Source organism: Leucoraja erinacea, chromosome 33, assembly GCF_028641065.1.
Source record: "Leucoraja erinacea ecotype New England chromosome 33, Leri_hhj_1, whole genome shotgun sequence".
Lineage (NCBI taxonomy): Eukaryota > Metazoa > Chordata > Chondrichthyes > Rajiformes > Rajidae > Leucoraja > Leucoraja erinaceus.
In genome coordinates this window covers 15,350,255-15,362,500 of record NC_073409.1, presented here as the reverse complement: position 1 = coordinate 15,362,500, position 12,246 = coordinate 15,350,255, and the positions used below count along the sequence as shown (strand labels likewise).

Genomic DNA, 12,246 nt, shown 5'->3' with positions numbered 1-12,246 from the left:
ACAACAAGGCCCCAGCATAAGATCCATGTGGACACCGCCACCTACAGATTTCCAGTCAAGTCTGCCTTCCATCGCCAAGCCAGTTATGGATTCAAATTGCCAAAACACCCAGGATCCCATGTGCCCTATCTAGAGGAGCCGTGCAGGACTTGTTAAAAGACTTGCTAAATTTCAGGTATACAACATCTACTGCCTTGTCTTTATAAATTTCCTTAGCAATATCCTCAGGAATCTTGGATTTAAGAGTCAACATTTACAGTTCTCAGCCATGCTCACTGCCCTTAAATGGCTCCTGCCTTTCCAAGTAATTATAAATCCAGTCTCAATTTTATCCTAGATGGATCAGTGGTCTGTAATTTCCTGGCTTATCCTTACCATAAATCTTGTATGCGGAAACAATCCGCTCTTCCAGTACCTCGCCAGTATCTAAATATGATGCAAAAATCTTCATCAGAACACCAGCAATGCTCCTCATAATACTTGGGATAGATCTCATCTGGTCCTGTGAATTTGTCCATCGTAACATACATCATATCTTTAAGATCCGTCCCCACCTTTCTGAAAACCTCCACCATCAACCCTATACCCAAGCACAACAAACCCACCACCCTCAACGACTGACGACCCATGGCATTGACACCCATCATCAGCAAATGTTTTGGGGCTCATGTTGTCGACCTCCCAGTGGTAAGCCCTGTCAACTGACCTCAGTCAGGTGAACAACAACAAACAGAGACAGCAGTAGAGCCGCAGCTTGGAGCCAACCCGGAGCAAGAGCCCTTTTTATGTTGTGATGTTCTTCATAGACTACAGTTCAGCATTCAACACAATTGTACCCTCTAATTGTACCCTCATCGGCAAGCTCCTGGACCTGGGGCTGAACACAGGCCTGGATCCTGGGATTTCCTGACGGGCCGACCCTAGGTGGTGAGGATCGGAGACCACACTTCAACAGCCCTCACCATCGGCGCACCTCAGGGTGTGTCCTCAGCCCCCTCCTGTGCTCCCTGCACACCCACGACTGTGCGGCCCAACCCGACACCAAGTTCGCGGACGACACTACAGTTGTGGGTCTGATCACCAACGGGGTCAAGTCGACCTACAGAGTTGGGGTAGTGACCCTGACATGGTGGTGCCAGGCCAACAACCTCTCTTTCTCTCAACTGTGACAAGACCAAGGAGGTGATCGTCGACTATTGGAGGGAGGGGGGGGGGGGGGGGAGGGAAGGGGGCGCACCCCGCCCCATCAACATCAATGGCGTAGCAGTGGAGAGGGTGAAGAGCTTGAAGTTCCTCGGTGTCCACATGATAGAGGACCTGACCTGGACCACCCACATTTCTACCATCACAAAAAAGGTGTAACAGCACCTTTACAACCTCAGGCGACTGAAGAAATTCGGCCTGAACCTCAGGGATTTCTACAGAGGCACCGTGGAGAGCATCCTGACAGGTTGCATCTCCACCTGGCACGGCAGCTGCATCGACCACGCCCGAAGGGCCCTGTAGAGAGCAGTGCGGACGGCCCAGTGCATCACCGGGTGCGAGCTGCCCTTCCTCCAGGACATCTACTCCAGGCGGTGCATATGAAAAGCCCTGAGGATCATTGAAAACCCCAGCCATCCAGACCATGGTCTATTCTGCCTGCTGCACTGAGGTAGAAGGTACCGGAGCATCAGCTCCCGTAACACCAGACACTCAAACAGCTTTTTCCCCCAAGCAATCAGGCTGCTGAATCAACCAGCCCTGAAACTCACCTGAACTGGACTCCGTCTATAATTTAGTGTTCACTTTATAATTTAATGCATGCACTTGATAATTTAATGTTAAATATACTGTACGGAATCCTCCAGCACAAGATTGTCACACAGGATTGTACCGTGTATGGAACTGGCGTGACAATAAACCCCTTGAATCTTCTTCAGCTTAATCTGAAGTAGGGTCACGATTCGAAATGTCGTCTGTCCATTCCCTCTACAGATGTAGACTGTTCGCAGAGTTCCTCCAGCACTGTTTTTTGTTCTGGACTCTATTGCTTTTTAAATGCCTCCCACTTATCGTATGTTGTTTATCCACTCTTGCAGCTGCTCCTAATCTACTTTTGTCAGGTTATGTCTTAAATGGATGAGGGCTGACTTCAATGGTTTAAGACCTTCTCTTAGTTTCACTTTTCCCACGACCTTAAACTTATCGAATTGCGGTCACTGTTAAAAGAATTCCTCCACCGATAATTCCACCACTTGCCCACCCTCATTCCCTTAAGTTGAGTGCAGCTTCCTCCCTATTAGGATCTTCTACATGCCACTTCAAAAACCCTCGCTGAATGTATTGAACAAATTCCACCCTGTTCAGGCCCCTTAACTATTCCAGTGAATATTGGAAATGTTTATATCTCGGATGACCTGTCCTGGACCCATCACACAGATTAAATCACTATGGCAGTGTGCCAGGGACTACAAGTTCTTAAAACTTTGGCATATCATTGAATACTCCAACAAACTCTACAGATGTACCGCAGACAGTATTTTGACTGATGGAACCTGGCCTGCTATAGCAAATCCATTGCACAGGAAAGCAAGGGGCTGCAGAGAGTGGTAGGCTCAGCCTAGTCCATGAGATGCCACCAGCTGAAGGCAGCACATATCTAGGAGCACCACCATCTCAGCCATGCCCCCTTCTCACTGCCATCATCAGACAGGAGGTACAAAAGCTTAAAATGTCACACCACCAAATTCGGGAACAGCTACTTTCCTACAACCACCAGGTTATTGAACTAACATGCAAAATCCTAATCGTACCTCGGCAACAGAACACCATCTCTTGCACTGCCATTAACTTGTTTTTTAAATGTATGAAGAAGGGTCCCGACCCAAAACTTCTCCTATCCACGTTCTTCAGGGATGCTGATCGACCTGCTGAGTTATTCCATCGCTTTCTCTTTTTTCTAAATATTTTTAAGCTGTTTTCTTTTCACTGTCTTGTACAATTTATATATAACATGTTTTTTTGCGTTGTCTGAGTATATATGTTTGTGATGCTGCTGCAAGCAAGATTTTCATTGCACCTGTACCTCATCGTACCTGTGCATGACAATAAACTTGCGTTGAATGTTAAAGGCACCCATCCTAGAACAAAGATCTAGTTAATTGAAGACAGAACAATTAGCCAAATAGATAATCTGAGATTTGACACTTTATGTGACCCACAGATATATTTCCTCTATTCATATACACGTGAAAACAAAACTTATCCAATGTGGCTAGACAAGCTCAGGTGGTTCCTGCACGGTAGCTGTTCAGACTCAGCTGGATGCAAGAAGAACTAGTGTCAGTGCAAAGAAATGCCAAGACGACTCTTCCTACTATCTCATGCAGGAAAATCTATTAAGGAGCAGCTTTCTGGCAGACATTGATTAGTCTTGTGCAAATATCTTAACAGAGAGGAATGGAGAGTAGCTAAGACTTGAGAAATCAACCCAGGGCATTTGCCTTTATCTTCACGAAAGTAGGAAAATAATGAAAAATTCTACATGTGTTTTAATTATTTGAAGCAAACATAATGAAACAAGTTAACTGCAGTTGGTTCTGCAACAAATATTTGTTTTCCTCAGTGGAGACGTGCACTTCAATTTAAAGCTCATGACAATCACTGAACCATACGGCATAAGGTTAGAGGTCAACATCATGAGTGCACACAGCATTCCCGAGAATGGAAAAGGCTCTGGTACAATGCTTGAACATCTCAGTATATTTAAACAAATAAACCTTTAGTCATGTGTGGTAAAGGACATTCAATGAATGCACTTTATCACAACTGATAATGATAAATTCTTCATAGTGCAAGACCAACTACGTAAAGATGGCAGGCTGCTCCTACACAAGGACATACACATACAATTTTCCCTCGATGTACAAGGTGGAAGTTGCTGGAAGGCAAGAAAATATAGAAAATCATAAATGCTACATGTAATTTTACTTTTGACATTTAGTTGATATGTTCAAACTTACAACTGTACCAAACTTTCCTAATTCTGTGATTTCACATACAGCTACTTTTATGGCATAACAAATCAAGAGAGTACATAATCGCCAAGATGACTGATTTTTCCTCAGCAATAAATTGACCTGAAAAGTTACCTTTCTCTGTCCACAGATGATTCCTTTGCAACATTTGCAATGTTTCACTTTTCAAATTTGAACTTTCTAACCTTAGCAAAAATGTTGGTTGACATATGATGTCAGTGTCTTTGTTGAGTTTCAATATCTTTTGAGCATCAGACTCGTTCAGCATGGAAACAGACCCTTCATGCCCAACTTGCTCATGCTAACCAAGATGTCCCATCTACTTTAGTCCCACCTGCTTGTGTTTGGCCCATATCACTCTGAACCTTTCCTATCCATGTACAAGTCCAAACATCTTTTAAATAGTGTTTTAGTACCTGCCTCAATGACCTCCTCGGGTAGCTCATTCTATATACCACCCACTGTGTGAAAAAGTTGTCCCTCAGGTTCCCTATTAAATCTTTCCCCTCCCACCTTTAGCCTTTGTCTCCTGGGTCTTGATTCCCCTCCTCTGGGTAACAGACTGCACTTTTACCCTATCTATTATATATACATGACCATTACCCATATCATACTGATAGCTGGTGACGTACACACCAATGCATTTCATATCAATGATCAGCCCCATTTTTCAAAAATTTCACAGCATTTTCAGACAATTTGTGTCACATTGTTTAGATGTACTCTAATTAAAAAGAGAAGCCCAAAAACATTATACATTTTGCTACTTTCCCCCAAATTTTGCTAGTTGCCTCTATTGACGATGTAATTTAGAAGCAAATTAAACAGCTATCCCACACAATTTTGGGATGTGGGAGAATGTGCAAACAGAGGTCAGAATTGAATCCGGGTCACTGGAGTTGGGGAGGCAGCAGCTTTTGTAGCTACATCATTGTGCCAGTGTTTGAAAGAGTGGAGTTAATGTGATAGAGAAACAAAAACAAAATCACAGAACAACAGGAAGATGCTCAGTATTATTAATATTTTCTTCGTGCCGTTTTCAGCTTCAATCATGATTATGCAGAGGAACCATACATTTGCCATCTAAACACCAAATGATCACCAGAAACTCTGCATTAAGATTTTGGAATGTTTTGCTTTTTGAAAATAACTTAGCATGATAAGTAGGAGGCTAAAAAGCGATTTCTGGTAGAAAACCGCTAAATGAGAAGAGTAATTAACTTAGCTGCTTTAACATGACATTAAATTTCATGTCAAGTAACTGGGCACATGGTTTGTTGAAACAACTATACTGCCTGGCTCCCAAATGTTAGTTAAGCATGATGCCCTTTCAAGTAGATTTGTTTTAGTTTAGTTTAAGAGATACAGCATGAGATGCAGGCCCTTCAGTCAACTAATTCCACTCCACACCAAACCTGTGATCACCCATTCATAATAGTTCTACGTTATCTCACTTTCTCATCCACTCCCTACACATTAGCAGCAATTGTCCAACAGGTAGATTCTACTGCAGGGCATTAACCAAAACCAAACACCAAGACAAATCCTCACTTCTTACCCAAAACAAAAAACAACTAAATATCTAACAGCACCACGACTACAAGATCTTTTCCAGTCACCAGCAGAAAACAGCCAAACATTTTAAAGAATAAAGCTTTCAGAGGAAACTATTTCTGCAGGCAGGTTTGACAGGAATTACAAATTCAGGCATTTTGAAGTACAAAGTAAGCTTGGCAGTGATATTTACTGTGTTATTTTATAACATGTTTACTGCATCACGACATATTGCTACCACTGTAGGATAGGATAGAACTATATATAGGATAAAGGTTAATGAGCGCACTAAAATTTAAACAAATTATTGAATTTTCACCATCTATATCTCCATATTTTATCACAGAATAAATTAGACATTACAAACTAATTACTTTAAACAAAGGTACACAAAAATGCTGGAGAAACTCAGCGGGTGCAGCAGCATCTATGGAGCGAAGGAGATAGGTAATGTTTCGGGCCGAAACCCTTCTTCAGACTGATAGGGGATGGTGGGGAGAAGGAAGGGAAAAGGGAGGAGGAGGAGCCCAAGGGCTGGGGGATGGGAGGAGACAGCTCGAGGGCTAAGGAAGGGGCGGAAACAGCAAGGGCTAACAAAATTGGGAGAATTCAATGTTCATGCCCTTCGGTTGCAGGCTCCCCAAGTGGAACATGAGGTGCTGTTCCGCCAATTTCCGGTGTTGCTCACTCTGGCAATGGAGGAGACCCAGGACAGAGAGGTCAGATTGGGAATGGGAGAGGGAGTTGAACTGCTGAGCCAATCGGTGAGACCAAGCGGAGGTTGGGCGATCGTTTCGCCGAACACCTCCGCTCGGCCCGCAAGAACCTACCTGACCTCCCGGTGGCTCAGCACATCAACTCCCCCTCCCATTTCCAATCCGACCTCTCTGTCCTGGATCTCCTCCATTGCCAGAGTGAGCAACACCGGAAATTGGAGGAACAGCACCTCATATTCCGCTTGGGGAGCCTGCATCCGGAGGGCATGAACATTGAATTCTCCCAATTTTGTTAGCCCTTGCTGTCTCCTCCCCTTCCTTAGCCCTCGAGCTGTCTCCTCCCATCCCCCAGCCCTCGGGCTCCTCCTCCTCCCTTTTTCCTTCCTTCTCCCCGCCACCCCCTATCAGTCTGAAGGAGGGTTTCGGCCCGATGCTGCTGCACCTGCTGAGTTTCTCCAGCATTTATGTGTACCTTCGATTTTCCAGCATCTGCAGTTCCTTCTTGAATACTTTAAACAAATGTTGCACAAATGCTTTTACAAAATAAATTTAAATCTTTATATCAGAACTATATTGTATTAAAAATTTCAGATTGTTGGCTTAAAATTACAAATAAACTATGTAATATAACGTTCACATTTTTGACAGTCAACGCGGAATAGCAATATTGAAAAGGTGTTCAATTTCCTAGCGGTTAACACCCACCATGTTAGAAAAAAAATAAAATAATTTAACATTTTCTGTGAACATCAACCTCATTTGAGTTGCATTGGTGTCACATAGCAAAAACCCAATTTAGTAACATAACATTTGAGTCTATCCACTTGCTTAGCATGTGGTTATGATGGAGACTCCCGAATATTGCTTGATTTTCAAAGGAGCAACAGGGAGGAATGGACAAGATGCCAATCTACTGCATCACAAATCCCAGTACAAACCACTGATTCGTCTTTAATCTCCTGTCCCTGTAGATACACACAAGAATATTTTAAATGAGTGCCTTGACCCCAATCTATGCTCATTCCATCATTCCCGCTGAATATCTAGACAGATAACCCAAAAATAGTATGCGACCCATTTACTTCTACATATGCCAAAAAAAAAAAGCCCTAGAAGCATAGAAGCTGCTGCACAAATTCCTTTAAAAGCGTTGTTAAAGAAACCAAGTAATCTAATAACATTGCTTTGATATCGCATCTAAATCGGCAAAATACCTATTTTATCATTTGCTTCGATTATGGTTTGTGGCTGCGTTGCTTCCAAAGTACAGGCGATATAAATAGCAGTGTCATATGTAACAGGAGCAAGTTCTTAAAACCAGTCAACAGCGTAGACAGAATCTGACGAGCTCGACTACGGACATCGTCGTAATTTCGCTGATATTAAATCTCCCAACATTTACAAAACAAGATCTGTCCCACTTTGCTTGTAACACCCACACTGCATTCGAAACGACTCTCCTCGATATGAAACACCACATTAAACAATCACCTTAACCGCTAATAAAGAAAACATCAACACATGCGGAACAAAACAAACTGCAACCTGCGGAACAAACTCCAACTCGCAGCTCCTGGAAGAGCAGCGATTTTGGTTTGGGGGAAAAAATAATTGTAAGAGGTTTTTTACCCAACTGGATAGAGAACTGGAAGGGGGAAAGCATTGAGGTATTGGCTCCAACTTTAGAGAAAACAGAAGCAAATCAGTGAATGGTGCACTTTTGCGTTTTACGGGAGTGGGTTTGTTTTTGAGGTAAAGTGGCTCCAACTTAGGGCAAAACAATGGCCAGATACAAAAGCAGTGGGATCGCCATCGTCCATGGTCCCGGCAGCGGAGGGCGAGGCGCTGCCCAGGGTCAGAGGCAGAGTCCGGGGACCGTTAGACAAATGGGCAGCGCACTGGTCCGCAAGCAGGGGTCTGCGAGTGAAGGGAGGAAGGAAGGAAGGAAGGACGGCTGTAGCAGAGGGGCTGGAGCCGGCTCCCACTTCCCCTGTTTATTATTTTCACTTCAAACACACGGCGGCCCGACGGCCGTCCAGCGAGCGGCCGCCTCGCAACTTGTCAACAGCAGCCGCTGCTGCCGCCGCCTTCACCTCCACCGGACCGGCCAAACTTGCGCGCCTCCTTCTCCTCTCCTCTTCCCCTCCCTTTGCACGGGCCCCCGCCAACTCTCACTTTCCCCCGCGGTGCCGCAGCTCCTGCACCGGCGGCTGCAGCCACCCGCCCCCCACAGCCTCAATTCATCTGCGAATTACCTTCAGTTCCGCACTGTCCGCCATCTTCTCGCGCTTCTCCGCGCATGGGCGCCGGCCGCGTCACGTGGGCCCGCCGTTGACGTCAGCGCCCCGGGTTTGAATATTCCCGCCTTTACTCCAGGGCTCCCCCTTCACACCCTCGTGGCTTCAACACTTGTCAATGGGGCTAGGGAGACTGGAGAGACTGGAGAGCCATAAAACATACTCTGTTCGTTCATTTTGTTCTTTCTGCAATTGTTGCTGGCTCGAAGGGCCGAATGGCCTACTCCTGCACCTATTGTCTATTGTTTATTTTTTATATTGTTCCTTTCTTTACTTGGCAGAACTGGGCATCCCTCCGCAATTGGATCCTCGACTTCCTCATCCACAGACCACAGTCGGTTCAAATTGGCAGAAACACTTCATCCTCAGTAACAATCAGTACGGGAGCACCTCAAGGCTGCGTGCTCAGCCCCCTGCTGTACTCACTTTATAACTATGACTGCGTAGCCGGACATAGTGCGAACTCCATCATCAAGTTCGCCAACGACACCACTGTTGTTGGACGAATCACAGATGGTGATGAGTCAGAGTATAGAAGAGAGTTCGACCAATTGACCAAATGGTGCCAGCACAACAACCTGGCTTTCAACATCAGTAAAACCAAGGAACTGATTGTGGACTTTGGTAGGGGAAGGGTGAGGATTGGTTACATCTTTGGGACGATGGTGGCGAGGGTCAAAAACTTCAAATTCCTGGACGTGCATATTTTCCGAATATCTTTCCTGGATCCAGCACACTGATGCAATTATAAAGAAGGCACATCAGCGACTCTACTTCCTGAAAAGATTACGGAGATTTGGCATGTCAAAGAAGATTCTCCTGAACATCTACAGGTGCATAGTAGTGAGCATACTGACTGGTTGGATCGTGGCCTGGTTCGGCAACTTGAACGTCCAGGAGCGGAAAAGACTGCAAAAAGTTGTGACCATTGCCCAGTCCATCACTGGCTTTGACCTCCCCATCATTGAAGGGATCTATCGAAGTTGCTGCCTCAAAAAGGCAGCCAACATCATCAAAGACCCACACCATCCTGGCCACATACTCATTTCACCACTGCCATCGCGAAGAAGGTACGGGAGCCTGAAAACTGTGACGTCCAGGTTCAGGAACAGCTACTTCCCCACAGCCATCAGGCTATTAAACACAACAACAAATAAGCTCTGAACTGCAACAGACTATTATTTTTATTGCACTATATGTGTTATTTATTGAGTATGTGTACATGTGTATATACACACTGAACTATTGTTCTTCTCCCGTTATGTACTATGTTTACATATTCTGTTGTGCTGCAGCAAGTAAGAATTTCTTTGTCCTATCTGGGACATATGACAATAAAACACTGTTGACTCTTTTATTTCCACATTTCTTTCTAATCATTCAGTTCAGTTCACAAGTTATAGGAGTAGAACTAGGCCACTCGGCCCATCGAGTCTACTCCTCAATTCAATCATAGTTGATCTCAGCCTCCTAATCCAATTTTCCTGCCTTCTCCCCGTAACCCTGGACACCCGTTCTAATCGAGAATTTGTCTATCTCTGCCTTTAAAAAATATCCACTGACTTGGCCTCCACAGCCCTCTGTGGCAATGAGACCTACAGATTAACTACCTCTGACAGTTTCAGTTAGTTTATTGTCACATGTACAGTGAAAAGCTTTTGTTGCGTGCTAACCAGTCAGCAGAAAGGCAATACATGATTTGAATCGATCCATTTACAGTGCATAGATATGGACAAAAATAGAAACAACTAAAGAAAGATAGACACAAAGTGCTGGAGTAACTCAGCGGGTCAATCTGCATCTCTGGAGAAAAGGAATAGTATGATGTTTCTGGTCGAGACCCTACTTCAGACAGAAACTGAGAAACCTCAAAGACAGGTCTCAACCCGAATCATCGCCTATTCCATTTCTCAAGAGATGCTACTTGTCCTGCAGCATTCTGTATCTATCTTCGGTGTAAACCAGCATCTGCCGTTCCTTCCTAAAGGACTCAAGAAACGTGCAAATAAAAAAGTAAAGTAACGAAGAATATCTAAAAGAAACCAAAGCAGAAAAAAACAAAATACACAACCAAAGAATGCTAAAAGAAATGCAGGCAGAAAGAAAGAAATAAAACACTGTCCTCTAGAAACAAGGAACTGTTAATGCTGGTGTACAAAAGAAAGCACAAAGTGCTGGAGCCACTCAGTATGTCAGTCAGCATCTCTGGAGAACATGGATAGGTGACATCTCGGGTTGGTTTCCTTCTTTAGACACTTGTTTTTCTTCGTCAGACACGTCTTCAAACATTGCTCTATTGCTTGGGTGATCTTTTGTTAACATCCAATATCGATTTGAGGATATTAGTAGTGGCATTCCACTTGATTGTATGGGCTGTAAGAAAGCTGTCATCTTCCACACTGAGGAATGAAGAAAGAAATGCCTTCAGGAATAAATGCCCTAATTATTGTCTCTAGGTGCTGTTTGGCCTCACCTCTCTGCAGATCCACTGTAATGTAGAGAGAGAATGTGCTGCCCAACAATAACCAACCCGGACATCTAATATCCCACCCACCCAGCAGCATGGTTACAAGGACCACCTTCTGGTCTTGCATCCTCACCTCATCAATTTTAGCAATGATGAGATGTAGGATAAAGTCTGAATTGGTAACACTGTCTAAAACAAAAGTACCCGATGACAATGATCCATGAGTTTGAACAACCATGAAGGAGATGTGTGGTTTGAAACTGGATCCACAGGAGAGATGGGCAATATGATTACTTAATACTCAAATGCCCTCCGAAAGCATTAACCTGGATGAAACAGGCCATATCTTACCCTTCATACACATTCAATGGAGATATCTTAGAGATGAATTCACTCTCCCAAAAAATCATACAGTGATTTATTAACATCAAACACAATTTCAGTTCAATTTAGTTTATTATCACGTGTACCACGATACAATGAAAAGCTTTTGTTGCAATCTAACCAGTCAGCGGAAAGACAAAACATGATTACAATCGAGCCATTTACAGTGTACAGATGCATGATCAGGGAATATCATAGTTAAAGTAAGAAATGGTGCTGTCGGAGTAGAGATTTAAACATGTGGAGTGATTGTAATATGTGATTGTAGATCCGTGGCTAATAGTTTTGTCCATGTGCAAACAGGAAGAAAGAAATATAGAAAGAGGGGATTACAATAAGAGCAAAATAGAGAAACACAAAAATGCATTAAACAAGAAATGAAATAAATTAAAATGCAGATAGAAATATTGAAATAAAATAAAGCACAAATAGAACAAAATAGACGAATAAATAAACACGGAAAGAAAGAAAGACGGGATTTTAAAGGAGTGTGGGGGAAAAACATCCTGGTTGAAAGAAATGCAAGTGAGTTTAAACAATATTTGGTTTAAAAACAAGGGCTAGGTAATGACCAAATACCATCAGGGTGAGAGAAACAGTAAGTACTCTGGTTTTTTTTGATAAATAGAAACATGGCAGCCAACTTGTGCCCATGGAATATGTCATGTGGGAACTCCAGGTCACTGGACAACTCAGGGACAGGAAGGGATGACTGCTGGAGCAGCTGGAGCTTCTGATTTTCAAACTTAACCAACAGCTAATGTCACTGCATTGAATCCATGAAGCTGAGAATTTTACGGATAGCATTT

The 12,246-nt window shown here is 43.7% G+C and overlaps 1 protein-coding gene across 2 annotated transcripts in view; it reads right to left on the bottom strand.

The window, feature by feature from the left end:
* Nucleotides 1–8,632, bottom strand: part of pias1b (protein inhibitor of activated STAT, 1b) — a 118,323-nt gene extending 109,691 nt beyond the window's left edge. The window contains exon 1 of one of the 2 annotated variants that reach the window (XM_055661436.1): nt 8,545–8,632. In XM_055661436.1, the coding sequence (XP_055517411.1) occupies nt 8,545–8,568 (24 nt within the window). In that variant the 5' untranslated portion in view covers nt 8,569–8,632. The remainder of the gene's footprint in view (nt 1–8,544) is intronic. The other variant, XM_055661437.1, reaches the window with a different exon arrangement.
* Between the last annotated feature and the right edge of the window lie 3,614 nt (nt 8,633–12,246).